We start from the raw sequence: 25,455 nt of genomic DNA on the forward strand, positions 1-25,455 counted from the left end.
CCTAATTTTCCTCCCCGTTCATCCTCTCCTCTTGGATCCTAATTTTCTTTCACACCACTTCGATTTGTATTCGTGATGATGCCTTCTCCTCACTCTCACAAGGCACAGCTGATTTCTTCTTACTCCCTGCTGTCAGCTTTGGCAGCACCAGTTTAGCACAGCTTATAGTGCAAGCCCTCACCTCTGCTGATAGCAGAGGTAACTGACTGGGATCTACTGCCTTACGGTTTGTCTGAACTAGCACCAGGATGCCACTGGAATAACAAGGGTAAAGCATCTAGGTCACGGGGAAGCATTTACAGATCTATGAAGAAGACCACATAAAATCCAAGATCCATTTATAGGATATAAGAACTGATGCCACCAAAGACCCAAAGCTGCAAAAGGTGCTTTTTGAGCAGAATTTCCTAATGAGAAACTCTTATCTAAAACATTCTTTATTAAAACAAGTACTGAATTGCTCTGACGTTCATTCTGAGCACTGCATCTCTTAAAATTTTAGCAGTAACAAAGGTTTTTGAATATGCTGCAAACTGATACACATGCGTATATAAACTCATGCATATATAAACTCTAGTCAGTAACTACTTTTGAAAAATGGACAAATTAAGTCTGAGCAAGAATTTTTTTGTATAATACTTTAAAAAAATTTTAGATTTTAAATAGTAAGTATGTGTTTCTTTACATCACAGAGATTGGATATAGTACTAGGAATATAGGTGAGTGAGTAAGTACAGGAAATTTCAAAGAAAACAATGTACTTCACATCATATCTTCAGCAAGATAGTTTACGACTTTAACCTGAAATACTAGATTGTGCAATTGAATCAAATCTATTAGCCTTTCATCTTACAATCTGCATGCAACTGCTAATTCAAAGGACAGTGGCACAAGGCTGAAAAGACTCTGAAGTATTTGTTAAATTACTATGGAATTTACTTTGTACACAGAACAGCAAGAAGTAACATCTAAAGTACTTCTAAGGCTTGCAGCACTGAACTCAACCACTTTTTTTTTTTTTTTTAAACTGTCAGTACTTTATCAGAAGACTAGCTCAGTATGTCAGAAGGTCCTTCTAACTGCACCCAACATACCTACACAGACTAGTTTTATCACAAATATTTGCCTATGCAAAAGTGTTTTTTCCTAATAAGCTGTCTAATAAATGTCTGTCTCCTAAAGCAGCACTGGAACTCTTTCAGTGGCAAGGAAGGTGAGCGTATCATGTTTTTAAATCAATGCTGCTCATTATGCTTTAAAAATTTGGTTACAAATGAAAATACCCAATAGTCTCCTAAGAAAATCCTTGTTATCATTTGTTCACACCACATGACTACCAAACAGTTCATCTGGATTGTCACTCTGTGTTCAGTAAGAACTCCAAACAGAACAAGAATTACAACATGGTAAATGAACACTGGTAAAAAGTATACTTATTTATTTGCTATGAAATTAAGATAGATGAGTTAAACTTGTTACAGATACTACTAAGGTACCTTTTATTGGATAATTTCTTCCATCCATGTGCTACTAAAATGCAGAATCCCATGCTAGGAACATACAACACTCGTTCTGCCACTACAAACCCAACAGGAAAAAAAAGATTTGATGCAGGAATGAATGGTAACACTATTAAGCAGAGTGCCTAGAAAAGAAAAGCAAGTAAATTAGTAACCAAGATCAGGTAGTTAGAAACCATATCTAACAGCCAAATTAAGAAGCACTTATGAAAAAACATGAAAATAGACATAAATAATAGATCTTAATTAGAAAAAAAACAAAAAACAAAAAACAAAACCCAAGACCTCCGTTTCATATTGAGACCACTCAACATGGCAAGTTTTAAACTGCAACTGGTATTCTTTCTTACTTAACAGCCTACCAGTCTATTCAGTTCTCTACACTACATAAAAGAAGAGCAGTGTAAGAAAAAACACTAAGATCAAAAACAAACAAAAACCCAAAACAACTATAAACAGAAAACAAAAGACCCTTTTTTAAAATTAAGAATTCCACATATAAAAACCACGACAGTCCTAGAACCTTGGTCATTGTCTTTTATAAAGTAAGTCACGATTCTCAATAAAATGAACTTTCAATATTGATTTTTCTATCCTCTACCAATGTATAATATTTGATATAATAGAACTATTTTACATATAATATTTGTAAGTCAAAAAGCAACAATATTCATCAACTGTCATACCTTTTGCTTAGTATTATTTACTAAGAATTTGAAATAAGGCATGATCCTCTTGATTTTACAAGGAGCAGTTAAATTATAAAGAGAAATTAAATTGTATATACGTAAAATCCAGAAAGTCAGTTGCATTGTATAAAAAACAGCAAGGTCAATGCAGGCTGAAAGAATGGACACATTTAACCTAAAGCTATAGGAAAGGCTAAGCCTAACCGGATTACCCCACATTCTATAATTTTAAAATTTGTTCCAAGCCAAAAAGAAGAGTGAAGACTAGAAACAGCAAAACTGCAAAATTATCACATACGATATTTTAACCTTAAACTTGAAGGACAGATACGACTAACTACAATATCTACATAAGAGTAAGTAAAGAAAAATTAGTTACAGATATACTTTTCACAGTTGTTCATAGTCCTTTACTTATGGTACATTAGCATAGAGCCCTAGCAACTCTGTCAATGGAATCTTTTACTGGAAAAGTAAACTAATTTTTCAAAGATAAGAAAATGGGTACAATATTTTCAAGTCTTAGACCATTTGGGTCAGGAATGGAAAACAAAAATTGCAGCTTTCTTACAAAAGTAATTTTAGTTGTGTATTTTTTTTCTTATATGCTGTAAAAAACAACACTCAATTATGCACTAATGGCAGTTTCATATGCAAAGTGAACATTAATCTATATGATAAGAAAAGCAGTTAATTTCACAATACAATAAAGTGCCTTTCTGGTTTCTGCTAAGATTGTAATTGCATAAAAATCAGAATCAACTACTGAATGAACATCTGTTATTAGATATTGCACTGCTGGCACCTTGAGATACCTAAAATCAAAACAAACTTAACTGCCTTAATTGCAACTCTTAGGTTGTTGACAGACATCTTGACAAAATGTGTGTGTATGGGAGAAAAACAGTCAAAGATGGAGAAATCTGTCTGCTTCAAAGAAAGTAGACATCACCATTTGCTTTAAGGTCTCAGTGTCTTACTGAGAAGTAACAGCTTTTTAATTTCAGGTACCAAAAGAGAATTGAAATGATTATTCCTAAATATTTGGCCTCCGAGTAAGAAAAACAAAAGACATGGAACATTTCTTTGAAGAAAGAGTTAAGAGGAATATTCTAAAAATTTTCGATACAACTGGTTGTCATTTTCTATCTATAAACAAGCATAACTTTAGCCACCAATCTATCTTCTCAAAAAGTAAAACCACAACACAGAACTCTGAATAGATGTTTTAAAGCACTTTGAAATGGCAAGGATTCTTCATGCTATCAAAGTTAGTCTTCCGTATCATTTTTTCATTCAATTAAAGGAAATACCTTTACACTTTCTTGGGGGCAACTATGGGAACTAAGGGTTAGTGTCATTCTACATTTCACTGTTTTGAGCAGCCAAACACCTGTGATAGTACAAAAAGTGCACTGTAAGTGTGCTTTGACAGACAGCGTGCTGTTTTGCATATGTTTCACTGAACGGTGAATTATCTGTTTTTAACTTTAAAGTGTATATAAGGCATGTACATAAGCTTAAACGGATCAACTCATCTTGTGAAGTCTGCTGGGTTACTGATTTGAAGTTCTCTTATGATTTTACCAAATTAGTGGTTTTACATGATTGCTCAAAATTTTCTTTTCATGAGGTCACACTATGTATATGGAAAGCCACTGTTTTCTATTAGGTTGGAGTAGAAAGGATCCTGCAGCTGATATTGCACAAGCTTTGTCAGCGCTGGGCGCTTTTGGTCTAGGCACCTACTAAAAAGGACTGCCATGTTTCAAAGGTTTGGGGATCTTTTCCCCCCAGAAGTTCCATAACTTTGTAACAACATTTGCTGTCAGAAGGATTGCACAAGGTTTTCCAAACTTCTCTTTCAATCCTTTTGCCTCTCCTTAGCACATTGTCCTTCAGCTCCAATTTCCTGTGCAGTAGCCTCAAAGCTACTGCAGATAAATGTATTCTCTTCTGTTCATTTAGTCTTTCTCTTTAACAAAGTATTTCAGCAGGTGCAAAAGTTCGTTTGAAAAATATCCCAGCCAAGGCAACTGATAAGAAAAACAAAACAGAAATCATTAAAGTATGCAGGCAGAAAAAAAAGCGTATGACAACACTCTAAAATACAACGGTAAAGTATGAAGAGTATCTGAACTGCTACAGGACCACTCAAAAGCTCCTGGCATTATACACAAAGAAATATTTCAAAGCTTGTGCTGTCAGCACAGGGATTGTAGAAATAAGTATTGCTAAATTTAGAAGTACTGACATCTTGGCAGATACATCACTTGAAAGTGTCAAATGCTCTCTCCAGGAAAACTAAGGATAACCGTCTGTTCATGACATTTATACAGTAATAATCTACCAAAGTTTGTGGTCAAGTAATAGCAGAGCTGTCCCATCACAGGGGCTGGAGGGTAGGGGGCGGGAAAGGTGGTGTTAGGCTGGGGGGGGGGGGTAAAGCAATACATGTTTGGGACGCTTAGCAAATATTAAGAGATAACAAAAAACTAAAATTTTGCCAGCAACAGAGGAACACCTATACCCAACAAATTCCATAAACAGAAAAGGGCTGTGATCGCTGCTTAATTCTAAAACCAAGTGCAAAGCCACTAAAGTAATTCTAGATCTGTACTATTCTTAGTATTCAACATTTTCAATATTTATATTGTAACCTATTTATAAAGGTCACTTAGTCTGACAGTCAAGTTATCTGACTGTTCACAGGGATAAAATAAACAAAAAATAAGAGAATTTAATTGCTCGTATATTGTTTCCAGGGCATGTCCTTTTCTACTGTCAAAATAATTGATTATTTCCAGCAACATAATGACATCAATGTGTCAAAGCATGTGGTTTTATTTAAAATATATAATCCCATTTTCTGTTAGTTTGTTTAATATTGTCAGCTGGTAAAATAAACTACTTCAAAAGAGCAATTCATCTATTTTATGTTTTCCCAGTTCTAGCTGTTATTTTGAAAAGGAAATTTCAAGTCCCATGACAAAAAATTAAAGTAAAACAAAATGAAACAAATACATCCACTTACCTAAGTCATTTTCCCCCAGAGGTGACTGGTATCAAAGAGATGCTGACTGAAAATGGGTCTTTCATCTTTTGTATCTCTCATTAGCGAGTTTACCATGTGACACTGCTTCTGGAGATGTGTGGAGGGTCCACTGTCACTTGTGGATGTAGGAGGAGGAAACCTGTCTTCTGTCTTGTCCTTGTCCCACATGCAGTACAGCACCCAACTCTATATCCATATCAGCAAGTATGGAAAGACATACTCAGACATACTTGTGGCCTCCTTTCTCTTCTGCATTCTGGATGCCTCTCCTTTGCATTTCCTTTGCAAAGTCCAAATAAACTTCTTTATTTCTGCAGCAGGTTTAAAGTTGTACTTTTGCTGATCTCAAACGAAAGGAATTTGAGACCTTTTCCTTAGATTAGGCTTCAGCATGAGACCTGCCTGATCTCTCTTGAAGGCTTTTTTTTTTTTTTTGACGACACGTTTATGCAGTAAGATAGCGGCAGAATGTTCATTCGTAACACTGGGCTGATAGATGAGGCTTCCAAAACATGCTAGAGATTTTCAAGGCTCCTAGTCACTCCTTTTCAAGACTATTATAAAGTATCAAACGGTGCATACAGTCATGGTACCAAATGTATTGTGCTAAAGCCACCTTTATACTGATACAAACAACGTGGCATCCATGCAGATGGCACACAGAATTTATGCCTGCCAGGGAAATAGCTTACTTTGACTAGCACAAATTCAGGCTTTTATTGGCAGAACTGAGTATCAAAACAACAATAAATTTTAGAAATAGTAATTCAACATAATTACCTACAAAATTGCCATAAACTGCATAAGATTCAGTTTGTTCACTTTAAAGATGGTTCTATGATTTTTTTTAATAGGTCAGACTGAGAAGTCACACAGAAGAAAGTTTCCTGCCATGGAAAGGCAGAAGAACTATCTACACCAGGACATTAACAGCTTACTGGAAGGCAGAAATATGTTTTTATCTATAGTGTTGTTGCATGTTATAGTACATAACAATTAATTGTTTTAATATATGATATTGCATTCTCATTTCCTAAGAAATTAGCTTCCAGGCATTCAGATACTATGCCTGGGAAAAAAAAAAAAATCAGTCATACAGGTTATATACATAATATATGTATATAATTAAGCTATGGAAAGTAACTTTCATTAAACAAGGATAATAATATGTTAAGCCACATTGTAGCTGGCAGGCTGGACAAAATGACCTTGGAAGTCCCTTCCTATGAAAACCACTTGGAATAATACAAATATATATTTTATAAAACTAGAACAAACACTGACTTACTACTATGTATGTTCAGAACTCCATTAACCCTTCTCCCTTACGAACTTCACTGAGGAGGGAGCAGAGAGAAAAGCAGGGAAATAAGGATTCTCAAGGTTTAAGAGACATCCTCTGAAAAAGACGAAATCCTTCCCCCACCCATACACATTTCTACTACCTTCAGTGCATTGGAGGAAAATAGTTTCACCTTATCTAAGCAAGAGGTAATTAAGCTACCGCTTCACATTTTTAAGTGCTGCAAAACATTAACATTTCTCAAAGACACAATTATCCATTTAAATATGCATTGTCCAAAGTTATATTTTTAAATTATGATTTTCTGGGTAAGTCATTTTGCACATTTCGTATATCAATCAGCTACCTGGGTCTCTTTTGTTCATACACAGTGAAAATGAGCTGTAGTATTGCTGATGAAGCCTCTTATCCTGAATTTGGAAACTGATTTTCTAGTGAAACAATTCTCCTTGCTTCTACAACATGGCAAGAATAATCATATTAGTCAAAGCTATAACTATATGATAGGTCTCTTTGAAGTGAATCAAATTTGTCAGCTGATTAGCAAAAAAAAGTACTTAGTCTTAAATTGTGCGTAAATATTCCCACCCACATGCAACTTTTGGCTGAGGTTACATATAAAGAACCCCACATTACTACTGAGGCAGACTAAGACTCAGGCATGCTGGTATGAGTGTGTTTGTTGTAGACATAATTACATCACTGATTTAATAATAAGAAACATTATCTCAGCTGATCAATAATCTTGTGAAATTCTGAAAAGTCAGCAACCCAAAAGGTGAGTGTTTTCAGACAAAAAAAAGTACTAGCTGTCTCCTTTGCTCCTTTCCACTTCCTCCAAAATATTGTTTCCTGTAAATCCATTTCAGTTTTAAGGCTGTATATTACTAGGCTGAGGAAATTTAATTTTCCCTTAAAATATGGAAAAGTCTACAGAAGAGTGTCTTAAGAGAACATCAACAAGAGAGGAAAACTTAGGCCCTTAAATGCCAAAATATGTTTTTTTTTTAAATAAGGAAAAATAATTGAGTAAATGTGTTCATCTGTATTTCATAATATTTACAAATAAATACACTTGGCAAACATGCGGAATAATTGTTGACATTTAAATAATGTAGACATGTCACAGGATCAAAATGCATTCTGATCCTTAAAATGTACGCAGACTCTAGTGAAACTCCAAGTTTGTTAGCTGAGTTTTGAATACCTGAGGGCCACAATATGGTTTGCAAATACATAACACTGGGCATATTTATTCTCATCTCTTGCCTGTGTTTCTCAATCTCATTCCTGACAGAGTAAACAGAGTACTGTTAATTGTGAGTTAACAGTATTGTTGTTGCAACCGTTTTCCTCTTTTCTTTTGTGTTCATTCTAGCACACAACCAGATGCATTAAAATCACTGGGTTACAGCAGACTGAGGCATGTGATCAAACATCCAGAGCCAGCTATATTCCTGCAAGAAAAGGACAAAAACCATGCAACATTCATACCATCAATACAGTCTTGGAGGAATCCCCAGGATATCGGAGACCGAAGACAATCAAAGATCCCAGAAAGCAAAAGAACGTAAGAGTGGCAACATTTCTGACATCTAACAAAGACTCCACAAGAGGGATAGTTCCCATTGTCCAGTCACAGCATAATTCTGAGGGGTTGAGAAGAAGCCAAGCATTTACAGGGAGGAGGTAGTTGAAAGTCAGCTGCCTTGCTGGAGATGGACTTACAGCAGCTGGGTTATCAAACCTAAAACAAAAGGAAGGAGAAAGAGGAAAAAAAAAAGTTATGGACTTGAGTTCATGCCCAGGCACCAGCAAACTCTAAATTCATAGCTAGAATTGCTGGTTACAGCCATGTACAAAATACTAATCTTTCTGCGTTTGTCAAGTGTGTAGCTCAGGAACCAGACATGATATATCTCAGCATAGGACTGAGGCTCCTCTATGTTTCTTCAAGAAACTGGTCTGGGATATAATCAGCTTAAGCTTCAATAAACTGAGAATGACTACATCACTTTTGCTAAAGTTGGGTCAATGGTCCTTGGTTTGGAGAAAAAAAAAAAAGGCCCAATTTTTGGGGAGAATATTAGATTCTTGCATTTTTACATATCTCACAACAAAGATTACTTTTAAGATAAATTACAGTTTTTCAGTTCTAACATTATTCCTATATACTAAATTTTAAGCACTGTATCTGAAGTTAACTATACTTTCTGCATAGTAGGTATCTGAAAAACAAGAATTATTTCATGTGTAGATGAGAAAAAACTTTTAAGAAGTTCTGAAGTACTCATCTAAGATTCAAAAAACATGACCAATAAAAAAACTTCATTAATAAAATATTTAATCTCTGGAGTATTAGAACCAACTAAGAACCACAAGTGTTTAAAAATTAATGCCTTCTCAGACACCTCAGTATTTCGGATGCTCTTGTCAGCAGTTACTGAAATACACTAGTTACTGATTTCACAGAAATAATATTGTATAGTCATTACCTAACAATATTAAAGTAAGTTACTAGACATTTTAGGTGAAGTAGTTTTCAGCATTTTATTCAGACCTCATTAAGCCACATCTTATTTATCAATATCTGTAAATAAGAAACACTTTCATATTACCTTGTAAACACTGGAAGTTGCGACTGAATAACCTGGACTCTGACTACAACAAGAAGCAGTGTACTGAACATCAGGACAATGAGCTTTAGCAGTGTTTGGAGCATAGAGAAAGGGACACTGCCCTTCCCTTGAAGAATCTGTACAGCTGTGTCCAACAGCACTGGCAAGGTGTACTGCAAAGGAAAAATAGTTTATTATCAGACAGTGTACTCACTAATCCTTTACACGAATTTTAGTTCTCTGATCTTTTTTCTTTGGGTTTCTGTGAGTGCCTGCTCCAAATAGTTAAACTTAACTCAGCTTCACTCATTCGACTCCTCCTCTCAGAAGAAATCCACCTAATCAAAAAATTCTATTTGAGTATTTTTGCTAACATTATCATAGCTGAACTCAAACATTTTCTTGTAATCCCATATTTTGCACTGATGTGTTAAACATTTAACCTGTCTTCAAATACAGAATTCAATATATAAAATTTGACCATGAAATAAATTTTGAAAGAGAGATATCACCATTTTCAAAATTATTTGTCCCTTTGAAAATTTGTTCAAAAAGTATTATAGGAACTGTGGAAATACTATTGCCTGCTTAGCTCTGGATTTCTATTTTATTTCTCTGCTGCAGTAATCCCAACTGTCCCTGCTTCATGAACATTATGATCTTGCACAGTTCCCCATTATGCACCCCAATTTCTTCACTGTGTGCCCACTGCCTTCCCTATGTCTTCAAGTCTTGTGCTGGGGATGATTTACTGCTTCACATATACTGGCTGAAATACAGGTATAGACAAGTTTTGAGAACTGGTTGAAGACTTCGTTCATGCTACTACACCAGTGCTCTCAGCAGAGGCACCAGTTCGTGTTTTATCTTTTCTACTCAGTTGACCTACACAAATTTGTTAAACTTTAATGAAACTGAGGATCAGATCAAGAGTCACAAGAAAGGAGGAGTGGTTTGAAAAGCACAGTCACATACAGGTGATTTCCTTAGAAATCCACTTTGAAAACTGTGTGCTTATACATTGGATGTGCAAAGCCACTAGTTAGAAGAAATATTTCTGCAAACACAAAAATGTGATTTTGACATTTTAGCCTTAATATATATGATGAAGACAGACAACCCTTTGGCTTTTACTGTTGCAGTTTTTGCAAAATATTCCTTAAAATAATTAAGGAATGGTAAACTAGAAAGATATTCTTACAATATGTTTTCATATTTTTAAATTGCATATGGTTTTACTATTAAAAAGCCAAAACTTCTCATTGTGAGAACATCACTTGTTTTTCCAGACAAAAGAAAAATTACTATTAACTTACTGAAATATCAATACTCAAGAAGAAACTTATGAGATTAGAAATTAAATTTAAAGGATTTTTTAGAGTGACAAATTTCATAAAAATATTACTGATTCAAATAAGACTACTCCAGAACATCTGGTTGTTCATTAGCATGTGATGGAAGCCATTTGCAAATAATGTGTTCTCTATTTTTGCTAAAGTAATTAAAAACGAACAATGCCTCTATCTTTACACACCTCCGACTTTAATCAACTCTGTTACATGCTGGTCTTTGCAAACCTGTCGATTAAAACCTCAGGTTTTAGTTAAGACATGCCAATTCTTTATCAAATGTATTTGGTAACATCTCTGCATAATATATAAAAAACAACTTAGAAGGCATTTGATTCTCTCCCATGACTCATGCATTTTAAATATTGAGTCAAAGGAACATCTGAAAAGTGTAAAACTATAGAATTAGCCTAAACTGACAAAATCAGTGATGAAATACGAAGCTTCTGAATATTTAATGCCTCATTACAGAACTCCTGAGAAGAAATCTGATCTTTCAACCACATCTTACCCCTTGAGCAATAAATACTTCATATACACAGCATATTCCCACTACTGTTATTCCTTGTTCTTTACACAATGTTGCAACAGCTACTAGAAACACCGTCACTGCAATTGGAGTCCACACTGCAAGTCAAAAAGACACGATTAAAAACGTTTCATCTTACAGCACAAACAATCATTTAATAAACCAAACTAACTTAAAAGCTGAAATTAGGCTCTTTACGCTTACACAAAATCTAGAAACTTTTTCAATATCATATGGTATCAAAGGGGAGATTCTCTTTACAAAAAGATAATATAGACCTGTCAGTTTTACAACTGCCTCCCTTAAAATTTAAAAATTGAATGAAAGGCAAAAGACCAATATATGGCATTCTGATAAAAAAGAAAACAAACAAACTTTCCTAACTCACCAAAATACCTTTTCAAATTAAATGTTTAAAGGCAGTCATGAATTTTCACAAAGTCACTTAGAAAATAGGCAAGACTCCTATATCTCCATTCTGCAGCTGATTTAGTACAGTCCAATGCATCCCAGCATATTTTCACTATTTGCACTAATAAAAATCAGTGCAGGAATCACCTACTCATTAGAGAATTCTAGGTTTTACAAAACAACTTAAAAAGCTCTTTATCTTGAAAAAAGGCAATTTATGATGCAAAATATTATTTGTAATATTACATGGATATCTTGGGCCTGAAGATTTTTTCATGTACACAATTGCTTAATAAAATAGTAACACAGATGTATTTGTTAAGAGCTCTATTACCACCAATACAGATATGAAGCTACATGTATATTTGTCAGTCACTTACCTATGGTATTATCTGGCCCTTTTGATTTAGTGTATGACAAAAAAGCAGCTAGAAAAAATATAGATGATAAGAGTTCTGCTCTGCCCACAACCCCAGTTACCTAAAAAGGAAGAAGAAGGGGGGGGGGGGGAAGAGATTATTTCGCTAGTTACTATGGATTTTAAGAACAGATCCTACATCCTTATTCTTATTTTATTTATTCTTCTCCAAGAAGGTCATGCTTGTGCCCTATGCCTCTGAGGGGAGACGGAGGAATCACAGTGTGGCTGTGTGCAGGGAGGGTTCCAAACTAACTACCATATTTTGGAATACTACAGTGACAGGTTACTAAATGTTTTTTCTTCTTTGTCTATGTAGTTATTGAATTACTCTGACAATTACTGGTCCTGGACTGACAGTTGAAAAGTCACAGGTGATCCATCAAAAAAGGGACTGTTTCTCTGCTCTCCTGCAGTTCCCATCTTTGTTAGCCGCTTCATTAAAATACACACAATAAGCTATTCTGCCTGGCTTTCTCACTGAGTACTGAATAGTGCATGACTGATACGCTATCAGGATATGCACAGCCAAGACCTGTAAACCAAACAGAAAAGGCTACCAATAGTATGGATGCTTTCAGTTCAACCAGGACTGAATTCAAGAACACTGATAACAAGTGGCCACCAGCCACCCTGACGCGCCCATAAGCACCACTATCAACGAAGCAACTGAAATGCTGCACTTCTTTAAAAATCTTCAGTAACACCAGCTGCAAATATCAGCTGAGGCAAATTGGGCAGGATTATGACTGCTATCTTCATAAAACCTTTCATCAGTAAGAGCTGTAAGTAAGGTGTGACAAGGACTGTCTTACATACACATCCTGGCAACATATCCCTGTAGACAGTGGCTTATAGAAACTACCATAGTCAATTTTGTTCTGTCTTGTAGGAGTGACTGAACAGATCTGAAAGAAGTGATCACTTGACTGGTGCTATGGCAGCTCTTATCTGAACAGTCAAGAGTTATCAATACATTGATGGCAAGCTCTTGCAACACAGTTTAAGAATGACTAAGGCTTTACTATAGGTTTGGCAATCTTTTGTATGACAATCTGGCTGACAATATTAAATTATTGCAGGTACTGCCCCGCTTGGTAGTGAGACAGAGAGGAATAGATTTTATGATTATTTTATGAAGAAGTGCTAAAATCCATAGGGCAGAAGGTTACTTCAGAATCCCTAATGAAATACAGGCTACATTTTCTGTGTACAGGGTATGTTTTCTGAATGAAGCTAAGTTGCGACCAACAGCCAAAGGCAGACTACTATGTTAACAGTTACTGCAGTAGCTGCTGATCTGACCAAAATACCCTGTAGGGCTGCCTTTACTCCTAATCGGCCCTCTTTTGTAATGTCTTTGACTACATTTAAATTTTTGCAAATAAGCTGCTTGTAAAATGGCATGCTATCCTGAGACAGAAAGTCATATTCGGCTAAGAAAACCTCATAGCTCACCATTTAATTATGATGATGAAGCCTGACTTTCAGCCATCCAGCCCCAGCTTGACGTTTTTATTTCTAGGTGCATTCTTGGTCAAGCATAATTTATCCAGCACAGCATAAAGAGAAAGCAACTCGAGATTCAAGGTCAGAATGTAAAGAAAAGTATTCAAATCTGAATATTGAAATCACTTTCTGATGCTTCTTTTGGAAACAGCTTAATTTTGCAAAAGGACTCACTGAATCATGCTTGGACAAAGTATATTTCACAATTGATAGGACATCAGAGTTTTTATAACATTTTGGATAGCACATAGGTGTTTGTTTCCAAAATGTCTTAAGATGCTTCAAGGATTCCTCGTCTGGGATCACAAAATTGTTCAGCACCGAGACAGGTATTAAGGAGAGTGTAGTCTGGAGATAGGTTGAAAGAGATCATTAGTAGAGTAACTGTTGTAGTGTGCTTCTACATTCCCCAGACAAGGCACCAAGAGAAGAGAGATTTCATTTCTGAATATAACAGTGATTTATGAGAAAAAATTTTAGCATCCCCAAGGTTAGTTAACATCCCATAGCTGTAAATGGACCCGCATGCCTCTTGGCCAGAAGAGTAGCATACTAGGTAGAATGAATTGGAATTCCAGAGACAATGTCAAATGTGACTTTATAATCTGGGAGACTATGATGGTGTTATTCAAATACTTTTCTCAAAATTTTTTCCTCAAAAAGTGATATATCACCACCACAAGAGCCCAGCTTCTCTCCGAAGTCAAGCACAATTCTTCTCTATTTAGCCTGCTCTGCTAATTTTTCAGGGAAAATTAATTTATCACAAGATAAGTAAAGGTTTGAAACTTTCACGTATTGCATCCGCTATTTGAAACTCCTGTGCAGGGGAATAATATTAGGAGACTAAATTGAAGGAATTCAGTTCAGATGCATTTTATACCAGCAAAAGGAACAAAAACTAGGAATGAGTCCTGCTTAGGAAGTTTCATTAAAGTTTGGAGAACAGTTAGTTAGCACCCCAGTTCAAAGTCTAAAACACAGCTAGTTATTACTTAATCTCTGTCCATGGAAGGAAACTTGAAGAGTCCCAGTTGACTTGCCTTTTATACACATGGACAAATCACAGCTGTCAACTCTAAGAACCCTTTCTTGATTGCAAGCATGTTAGGTGGAATTCATCTCAATACAAACACTTGAAAAGGACAAAATACAGTGTATTTCCGAAAAGGAGAAAGCTTAAATTGAAAGGAGTTGGGAGAGGGGAAGGAGACCTCTTAACAGATTCTTGAGAACATAAATACAGCAGCAAAGGAATTCAACTGCAACTGCACTTAAATCCCAGATTCCATAAGGGTTTAAGTACAGCAGCAAGTTCTAATAATTACAGTCCTAAAGTGCCCTCATGTGGCAAATATCAGTGATTACACACTTACCATCAAATTACTTGGCTTTGTATTTGTAATTAGTAGCTTTTAAAAAACACATTACCCGATTCAATGATCTTTCGGTACACAGACAGAACGTTTTAAAGGCATTATATGATTTTTTTGGTAACTCTATTGCACAGTATTAAAAACAACTAAATGTATTACTGGAATCTCATATGGAATCTGACAGTTCATAAACAAGCATGATAAAGAATCATCATATCAAGAATTAAGGAAGTGATAAGATTACGCGGGATGATCTAAGCCATGAACCGCTAATGTAAGTCGCTAGCAACTTTCTGATGCTCCTGCAAAGGTGCTACCATACTTGTTCAAGAGGCAAAGCCAAACCTTGAAACTTAAAACACATATGTTCTTTAAAGAAAAACCAACTGTATTTTACCCATAATTTCCCCCATGTTAATCACATGGGGTTTTGTGTTTCCAAGCACAAAAGCAAGAAAAAGAAAATGTTTAGGCTTTAAACTTTTGCAGTTTTGAAGCATGCCACTGACTTTCTCTCAAAAGGACGTATTAGGTGCACAAAAAGCAGCCAATTAAAAAAAAAATACATGAAATTATTTTCTATAAAGACTTACTCAAAACACACAGGTAAGGACTGTTGAATTGCTGAGAGGGATTTCCGTCTTTAGAAGACAAGAATTAGAGGTGAGAACTATTTGCCCAAAGAGACCAGGAAAAAAAAGCCAACAATATAAGATGAAATAATAGCAGCCTTTTCTCTTCAAAATTCATAATAGGGAAAAAAAAAAACCCTACAGGATAACACCGCCCAAAAAGCAAAAGGTTAAAACATTTTTAGAAAGTTTCAGTGTAAAATAGAGAATTCCAAATCAGCTAAGACTATAGAGAAAAAAAAAAAAAGGAATGGGCTTTTCAACCAATGTGAATCTCTGCACAGAAAGCCAAGCTACATGATGCAGAAATAGCAGCAGAGAATTACACAGATCTGCTTTATCAATGCCTCTGATAGAAACAAGCCATAACAAAAACCAACAATACCGCATTCAAAAAAGAAGAAAAAAGGAAAAAAAATCCAGAACTTCTGACACTAATCTCCAAGCCTGGCTGAGCATTAAAAAGTATACAATCAGATGGCTTTTATGAATGCTGCTCTTAATACGAGCGAAACGCTCATTTAGAATCAAAACTAAAGTAAATATGAAAGAGGCAAGAAGTGTCTTTCATCTTTCTAGTACTGGACACTGTCAAATAGAGGATGTTGAAACAGAAAGTCCTAAAGTTTGATCTAGGATAGCAATTACGACATTCCTAGAAAAAAAGTCTGGCTGAGATAGATATATGGGCATAAAAACGCAGAGAGAACAGTCTCAGCAATTAGCTAAAAGAAACATGTATGAATTCTGAAAATGAATTAAGAGGTGTTCAAAGTACTTGCAGGATACAATGCTAGATGGATCATCACAGAATGCACAAATATCCATGTAAACTGAAGTAGCTGTCATCATAAAAGTGAATACCCATGGCAGAAACCCAAATTATTTCATAATTAAATGTATGTTTCTTTAATTATTTTTCAGTAGCTGCATGGAATACCAAATAACTCTGAGCACACAGAAGTAACCAGAAGCTGGTCACCTCCATTGCTCTTCTTTGCAAAGGGCAGAGTACAAACACAAGTCCAAGTCCAAATACAAACACACACTTTTTGGAGATATTATATATAAACACGCACATAAAATATAAAATTTAAGGTTAATAATACAGCTTAGCTTAGCAACAGATTAAACATATTGTGGCTTTACCTACCGCTTCAGTATGTATTGGGTGCACTGCAAAGAGCAAGGATGCAACTACACTGCTCCTGCTGTCCAGAAAAAGCTTACAGACCTTGAGGAAGACTATACAAACCACCATATGAAAGACCAGATTTAGGAAGTGGTAAGAAACTGCATTTAATTCGCTGAACAAGTAGTTTAAGCGAAATGTGAGGACTGTGAGGGGACGGTAAGATTTATGACTCCTCTCCTAAAAAGGAAATAAATAAATAAGTCAGTCACCACCAACTTGTAAAGTGCCTTTCATTCCAAAATATCTCAAAAAAATCTGTGCGTACATGTATTCCCCCGCTATTCACAGGCATACACCTTCAAAATAAAGACCTGAAAATCAGTAATACTAACAAAAAAAATCTAGCAAAGTAAAAGGTGGATTATTTAAAATTAAATTTAACTGTTAAATTGAGAGAAGTTAATTCTGACCATTTTTATAACCTCCAAATTGTTTTGATGTATTTTTCAAGTATTTTGATTAATCTGTCATTTTTATGCTGTAGATCAACATTATAGAAAGTAAAATTTTGGTAGACTAAGCTAAATGTATTATCTAAATATTCTTAGAATGTCTGTCAGTATAATAGGTAAGCAGAGCTTATATGTAGGTTCTTAGATACTCTTTCCATAATCCCTTTTAAAAACTCTACTTAACACTACCTTCCTGTTCAAAAAAGCATTTGCCAACCTACAGCCTATTGACCTTTGATGATTATATCCATAAAAAAGAGGAAAAAAATGTAAGAAAGATCTAGGGTGAAAAAAATTACACATACATGCAAACAAGAAAAACACAAGACAGAAAATATTTAAAAGGCCATGAACATTCAAATTAACCTGACTTTCATTTCATTAAATTTAACCTGACTTTCATTTGTTTGTAAGAGCAAAATCAGCACTAGAAATGAAATGGCTTTTCCCCCTCTCCGCAAGGTTAGGAGGTCTTTGGAGCAAAAACATGTTGAAAAACACTATTTGAAATTACTGGACTCAAGGACTACAAGGTATCTGAAAAACAGTTTGAAAGCTTTCATTACAGGCTATGAAAATTAATTATCAAAGTCTATTTTGCACAGCTAGCAATCAGCATCTCACATTGTGCTAATCCTGTACATTAGGGACACAAGAAAAAGTGATGATTACAAGGAGGAATGTCTTGATAGGTAAAACACTTATGCCTGTCAGTTTTTTTTGGGTTTTTTTTTGGCTCATTGGTGACACCACATGTACCTTTCAGAACTTTATGCAAACTTCATCTTGAACCACTGCTACCTAACATCTTTTATCAACAGCTTTTATGTCAATGCATCTTTTCAGACACAAACCAAAAGCTCTGCATTCAAATAAAGATACTTGCTCAAATAAATGTGATGTATTAAATTCCTGTTTTCCACATTTTGTTGTTTAACTGTGTAACTTTCCTTCCAGATTAAAATTAGAAATAAATATTATTGCCTAGCTTGTGGAGGAGGAAGGGAAAAGTCAGATTTGTCTAATTTCTATATTGGAATTAAATACTACACAGAAGCGTGATGTGTGATATAGGACTCTCCATATTTTTTACAAATACTTTTATTTAGCAAAGGGGGAGAATATAAACCACATCTGTTCCTGATTTGATAGTACAAACTACCAACCAACAAATTCCAGCAGAAGCAAACTATTCTGTTAAAACCACACTAGGAAAAAAAAGTCTAAAAACTCCGCAAGCTTATTTCAATGTTCCATTTCCTAAGTGTTTGAAGTGTTTCATAGACAGTTTACCTCAGACATTGGAGTCCCCCAGAAGTCATTCTGAAACAGATTTTTTAAAGGAGTAGAAGGATGTAAATCTTTATTGTCCAAAATTGCTGAAACATCATCAAAAACAAAGCCACAAAAGAGACTGTTCCAGTAGCAGGCTGCCACCACACCAAGTATTAATGCTGCTTCCTTCAGGCTTACATCAGCCATCTTCTCTAAGAGCTTTTGTGGACAAAACCTGAAATATATGGACAGAAACTTAGTTTTATTGAATGAAAAATTAAGCTTAATAAATAAAGTCAAATTAGGACAGGCATTAGCTTTTAAAATATTGACACTCATTTCTAAAAATAAAGATCTAAAAGGGTCCTCAAGTCTCATCAACAATTTAGTGCACTGTCATTGAAGATTCTAATCCTTAAAAAAAATTCTCCCCACAACCAAGCTAGATACAGTCTCTTGGCTGCATTTCATATTTTACTAAAAAAAGAAGTAAAATTGAGGATAACCTGTGATCTAATTTGCATCAGATAGTTGCGCAGTTCAAATGAGTGCTATAAATTTGAGAACTGTGAAATTAACTGCTCTAGAACACTGAGTAAATTAACATGCTGACATTCACAGAATAGGAAGTTATCCAAGTGGCAGACAGTATGCTAATTATTCATGTTTTTAGGTTTAAGTGTGTTTCTCACAAACAAAATGTTTAAAAAACAATTCAGAAAAAAATATTCTGAAGAACAAATAGAAGAAAAAAAAAGCTTCATAAAAGTGTTCAAGGCCAGGTAAAGAAGGCCATCTGTAACATTAAAAAAATTTAACTTACCATTGAAGCTCACACGTTGTTCACTTTCATCGGTCATAGTTCATGAAGTCATTTTTTTCCCCTAACTCTCCCAAGCGTTCTGATATCAATGAATGTCTATGGAAGTCCCCTCTAAAGAAAAATAGCATGCAAAGAAAACACTACAAATGGACTATAACTTACATTATTTTCTCCCATTTTCCATAAACATCCTAAGCTCTAGAAATTATTAAATAGCAATTTTAATGATTATTTCATAATAATATATAGGTGGTCAAAAAGGTGAAACCACCTGGTTAAAAAGGTGAAACTACTATGCATTGGATTATAAGTTTTTCCTGTATGAATATACTGCTTTGCTTTGGAAGAGTAAGTAAGAACGCAATTACAGGATAAAGGCATTCTTTCTGACTACTAGTAGATGTGACACGGCTTACTGCCAGTTGTTGAGACCCAAAATATCAAAAAGCTATAGACAGTGGAACAATGACTTGGTTCTGAGAAAAAATAAAAAGATATGACTAAATAAAAACGTATAGCATTTCCCCCAAAACTAGAGAGGGAAACCATCTGTGAGGACACAGAACAGCTAATATTAGCCAGATGATGTGGATCCATAAATAGATAAAAACATCAATGTTGTATCTACCAGGGTTCACACATTAAAGCTGATTAGTTACTTAGAAGCTATAAAGTCTGTTTTACTCTCCTAAGACCTGAAATGCCTTTTGTTGCTTGTCTTTTTAAAAATAGTATTCGGTTTTTAAGTATACTATCCCATAAAAACAGGACATAAAGGTATCTCATTTACATAGGTAATTTCACTTGATCTTTGTGAACTGCAGCCCAGAATTGAGAGCATGAGAATCACCTATCAGAAACAGCGGTTTTATAGTAAGACCTAAGCAGTGGCATGGGAAGGAATACATGCTCAACAAGATGCAGGTTCAGTTAAACTAATAACCACTACAAGGACCGTTTAGAAAAAAACAAAACCAGTTCATTCAGTGTTACTCACATAATGGCCTTGAAGTTTTTCTTTTTTAGTACTTGGAGGACTGGCTATTGAAGCTGCTTCAACCAAGAAAGAGCCTTTCTTCAAAGTTATTACCACCTTTGTATTAATAATAAAAAAACATTAACATAGGGGGGAAAAATTAAAAATAAATGTGAAATGTAATTAAAAAACAGAATAAAACAGAGTTAATGAAGAGGCTGCCTCATCAGCAAAGTGTCAAAGGATGCTTCTACCCATCTGGATCAGAGCACTCAAAAACACAAAGCTAAGATTAGGTCCAAACATATTTATGTTTTTTCCTGGCAGCCAAAGCTGCCTTATTAAAAAACAAAAACAAAGCATTCTGCAGGAATATATGAAAATACAGCCCCCTTTGAACATCAAGTCACCAAAGTTAAAGGTATTTTATTAAGAATGGGGAGGAGAAGAATCTGCTATTTCTCACCCTGCTAGAAAGAGAGTATAGAATATCCTTGTTTGCAACAGCTTCTGAACAGTGCATTTCCTACTTTTCAAGACTAGTTATTCTGAAAATCAGTGACATCTGAAAAGGACCTACATGGAACAAGCAATGATTTTCTAACATACAAATCCAGTTTTCCGAAATAATGCCTTCCAAAAACTGAGGGGACAAGATAACATTGTCATGCAGAAATGATCTTAAGGTTTAAATAAATTCACCCTTAACAAAAACAAAAACCCTCCACCACCTTGTGAGCAGGTTTTTGATGCCTTGAGGCTTCTTTATTAACAGTATCAGTTTACTGTTTTGGCTGGAGCATCAAGTACTTGCAGATACTGCTTTCATTCTCAGAGAATTTAACTGAGTTTAACTACAGTTAAACAACCATAGTTCAGAAGCAGCTACTGCGGTACAACTAGAAAAAAAAAAGTTTGTAAGAGTAGCTTCCTATCCAAAGAAAGAGTTTAACCATAGCTCACAATTTCAGAGGTCTGTTTCACTCAAGCCTGTCCAAGATTAAGTTTAGTATTTTTTTGCAGAAAGCCAACTTTAGCTGCTAACTCTTCAACTACGTACTGTCTTGACTCTTCCCCACACAGAATATATTTTGAGACAGCCACCTTACTTACCCCTAATTCTAGACAACACTGATGCTTTCACAAGCCCTCATTTTTGCTCTGAATCTTTTGTATTTCTTTTAATTTTTTCAATGCTATATTTACCTACATGCCAACTATAGTAGGGAAGATACTGCTGTTTTTATTTTACTAAAAGGGAACTCTTAAACAGAAAGAGATTAATATTTTAACCACATCCAAAAAGTCTGTTTTAAGTGACTAATGCATCGTTGGAGAAGTCTGTTTTAGAACTTAAGAAAACCTTTACCTTTAACAAGACAATTTTTTTAATTGCAGTTTGCCCTCCCCCTACATGTACATCTCATGTCACAGAAGTGTCACTATGTGACACCTAGTCCAATTACAGGATAATTTAAAGTTCTGGATGAATTAAAGCATAAACATGGAAAAAGATGTTTTCAGTCCTTTATGTTAGCATGGCAAGGAGGATTTTGAGCAACACTCAGCATAAGAGCTACCATTTCCTATTTGCTGCCACAACTGGGTTTACAACCAGACTCTTAACTGGTCAAAGTAGGTAAGCAGGAGGAGGCTTGTAAAAGCTCCACTGTATTTAGTTAGGTAGGCAAAAAAGCCTGTCTGCCATTAACCTCAAGAAAACAGCAATTGCTATTTGGCAGCCAACACTTTCTTCACACCAACAAAGCCTGTTATCAATCAGTTTGATGCTGGAAAGTAAGAAGCCATAAAAGTAGCATGCAAGACTAAGAACCTCACAGATCACAGATGTGCAAGAGAAGGCATGCACAGGGCTCCTCAAATGAGTCAAGGTGAGTGAATAGCTTCCCATTCTTGCTAAACAGACATGTTGAAATTTGGGATCAGCGCAAATATGGTGCCACTCCTTCACCAATCCCAGTGATGAATACATTGATAAATACCTCTAAAACATGCTGCCTAACAACTTGTCTTGTTAACACAGGCTTTTCACAAGGGAGAACCATATCACTAACTGGTTCTACGCAGATCAACAGGCTGACAGTCCCTCAAGTTATATTTTGACTTTAGTTACCTTTTACTTACACAGATCCTAAGACTGCACATCAAATACCTTATCACCCCTCAGGCTGTATGACTACCCATTCACGATCTACAGAACTGCCAGACTCCCTGTTTGACGGGATGAAGTCAGGACAGACATATGCTTTATTTCTAAGACTTCTATTTTAATTTACAGTGATACCTGAACACCTTCTGAAGAACATACAGCTGAAAACAATGAGCAGCAAGATATGCCTTGTGAGATGGAAGCTGCAAGACCTCAAGAGCTGCTTGCTGCCTTGCATGGAAATCTGCAGTTTGCACTGCACTATTTTCATGCCTATACAGAGCCATTAAGTGGGAAAGGCAGAAAAGTAGGCGTTCATGATCCAGAGATTTCTAGAAGGTTTGGCCTGTAAGCCAGTTTTCTTCTTCCAACTTGTTGAGAACTCTCTGCCAGTGCATCTAGTCTGCTCCTTTATAGACAAGAGTGAGATATGACATAAAAAAGAAAACATTTTTCTAGAAGAGTAGCAAAAAACCAAAAAGTTTCTTAATCACTATCAACTCCATGATACCATAGACAAGTGAGGACTGCACACTGCAAAGTACAGATGTCTGCACAAAAAGTTCAACATAAATACATGCATAAAGGAGCACACAGTGACACTCCAATGGTGTCCTCAGTTGGGAGATTTGGGAGTGGGAAAGCCACTTTCTGCCCATGTGGATTTTGGAGAAATTAGAAAGTATAAGTTTAGGCAGGAATACAGCTGCAATCCCTAAACATGAAACAGCAATTTACCACTCTATAGTTAGCTATCAGCTAATAAACATGCTATTTGCCACCTTACATCTACAATAAATCCTTGCAAGAGAAAATAATAAAAAATATATATTTGTGTTGACTAGATACAACTTAAGACCTACTTTTAGAAATTTGAGAATAGATTTAAAAATTTTATGCTGGGTAATGGCACTTGCCTTCTCCCCCTCCCCAAGGGCGTGAAGAATAGTTTATGTTTCAGTGAACTCTGCTTCAAAGAAAATGCTCTATGCAACTCATCCTTTTCTTCTTCTTCAAAAAAATATGGGTAGCAGCAGTAATAGAGAATTAAAAAATAAAAAAAACCCCACACTTCTGCGTGGGAAAAAGCTCATACAATTCACTTAATCCCATTCAAGATTTCAAGAAAAACTGATAGGAATGAATATCATTAAAATTCATCTCAAACTTTAAATCAGTTACAGCTTTTGGATGGGAGGTCTTACTACTCCAGAAAACACTCAGCATAACTGACATCTTATTGATATCTCTGGTTTCCAATTTAAAATTCAGCTCAAACCAATAGAAGTAATGAACTGTCAGAAAACTTAAACTTAGAAAATGATTCAACTTATTTACTGTCCATAACAGAAACTTACTTACTGCATTCTAAAGACTGATTTTTATTATTCTCATACTCTGAAAATATTTTCACTCCTGCTTTTATTAAATATTTGCAAATATAAAAAAAAATGCCTAACACTTTCAGGCATACCAAGGCTTTATTACAAGATGACAGCATTTTTCAACCATAGACAAACTGTAACTGTTCTCTTTAGACAAGGCAAGCAGTGGTGAGGCCAGAGTCTGCAATTCCATAGACTCACTGATAAACAGTGCCTTACATGTGCAACATGAAGCACAATTATTATCTCAAGGAGCTTAGTTCTGTGTTATATTAACTAGGAAGCTGGTAATGAAAAACAAACAATTTGCATAGGGATCAGGCAGCCTCTCAAAAAGCTTTGAAAACATAACACCCATCATTTATGCATATACCTAATCATAAAATGAGGGTTCCCTACTCCCTTGCTTGGAGTTCTAAGCCAGCGAAGACACAGACATAAATGGAAGAGACCTGCAGAAGTAGACTTGCATTTCAGTTACTCTGGAGGCATGTACTTCGATAACAACTGAGGCCCCCTAACTAATTAAAATATATTTACAGCTCACACAGAAAAGTGACATAAACTATTAAAGGAAAAAAAACATAGATGAGCAGCAAGTTAGTCTAAGTGGCTGAATTTATGAATACCAGCACTTACAATGGGTTGCCAAAGCTAGTAGTTTAGTAACTTTAAAACATTATTTTAATTCAGCACCTGAGGCTTTGCTATAGCCTCACTTGCCTTGCCTACTCGGTCCCCTTTCTGTAATTATTTTATTTTCGCTAAACCAAATATTCTGTCTGCTGACTTAATATCATTGATTAATGATAGAAAGCGAACATATACTCTATTTTTATTTGCTCTGTTGTTCCTTTCCAAAACAGCCTTTAAACTTGTCTTCACCTAAAAATGCTGTTCCAAGGCTCAACTTCAGTTTGAAGCACTTTAGATCCACAGCTGAGGTTTAAATGATTGGGTTAGAATAGCATACAGCAGGCAGTACTTGGGAAGATGGGAGAAGGAAGAATGAAAAACATGCTTGTACTCCCCTTCCTCTGGCTGTGACCCTAGAGTAGAACAAATTTAACAGAAGTTTTAATGGAGCAATCTCCTTCTGCAAATACTGAAAGATCAAGGAGAATGGGACTAACTTGAAGAACTTTCTATTCCCCAGAAAAGGAATACATTACTCTCTCAAAGCCTCCAGCTTTCTCTTTACACAGTTTCTGAAGTATCAACTAGTTGAGGAATGCCAATTCTGACTTGGAATCAGAACATGTAGTGCAGGAAGGAGAAGTTTCTGAGGGGGGGGACAATTGTGAAGAATTTGCTGGCAACCAGCCAGCTGAACTAACACTCAGACATTTTAGGTACCCTGATATAAACAAGCATCAAAACATAAGCAATGTAAAGATAGATAATAAGAAAATACTGCATTGTTTAGTTTCAATTTGTTCAGTACAACTGATGCAACAATCAGTTGAAATACAAACTACACAATAATAATATCTTAAAATAATTAACTCTTACAGGACCTAACATCTCATGTCCAAACCTTTAAATTTTTTTGCTAGTAAGCTATACATTTAAACAACAAGCAACAAAAGAACACCTTTTATATTCAGAATAACTGCAGAATATAATGTGATTTGCTTCCTTCTAAGACACATATGCAAAAAATCACATCTCTAAAATAATGCTGATCAAACAGATCAACACTCTCAATGCTCCAGAAATACAACAGTATAAACTGCTAACTCCAAAGATCAGATGAACAAAAGCTACATG

At 35.4% G+C, this 25,455-nt stretch overlaps 1 protein-coding gene across 3 annotated transcripts in view; it reads right to left on the reverse strand.

The window, feature by feature from the left end:
• The window catches only part of TMTC3 (transmembrane O-mannosyltransferase targeting cadherins 3), a 39,443-nt gene that overhangs the window by 11,948 nt on the left and 2,040 nt on the right, over positions 1-25,455 (reverse strand). For 2 of the 3 annotated variants that reach the window (XM_067312872.1, XM_067312865.1), the window contains exons 2-10: positions 20,152-20,247; positions 19,155-19,265; positions 18,350-18,566; positions 16,563-16,781; positions 11,855-11,954; positions 11,046-11,161; positions 9,186-9,358; positions 8,062-8,314; positions 1,497-1,645 (exon numbers count right to left, since the gene is read on the reverse strand). In XM_067312872.1, coding sequence (XP_067168973.1) covers positions 1,497-1,645; positions 8,062-8,314; positions 9,186-9,358; positions 11,046-11,161; positions 11,855-11,954; positions 16,563-16,781; positions 18,350-18,538 — 1,199 coding nt within the window. In that variant the 5' untranslated portion in view covers positions 18,539-18,566; positions 19,155-19,265; positions 20,152-20,247. The remainder of the gene's footprint in view (positions 1-1,496; positions 1,646-8,061; positions 8,315-9,185; positions 9,359-11,045; positions 11,162-11,854; positions 11,955-16,562; positions 16,782-18,349; positions 18,567-19,154; positions 19,266-20,151; positions 20,248-25,455) is intronic. The other variant, XM_067312881.1, reaches the window with a different exon arrangement.

This window comes from Apteryx mantelli, chromosome 1 (assembly GCF_036417845.1).
Source record: "Apteryx mantelli isolate bAptMan1 chromosome 1, bAptMan1.hap1, whole genome shotgun sequence".
NCBI classification, from domain to species: Eukaryota; Metazoa; Chordata; class Aves; order Apterygiformes; family Apterygidae; genus Apteryx; species Apteryx mantelli.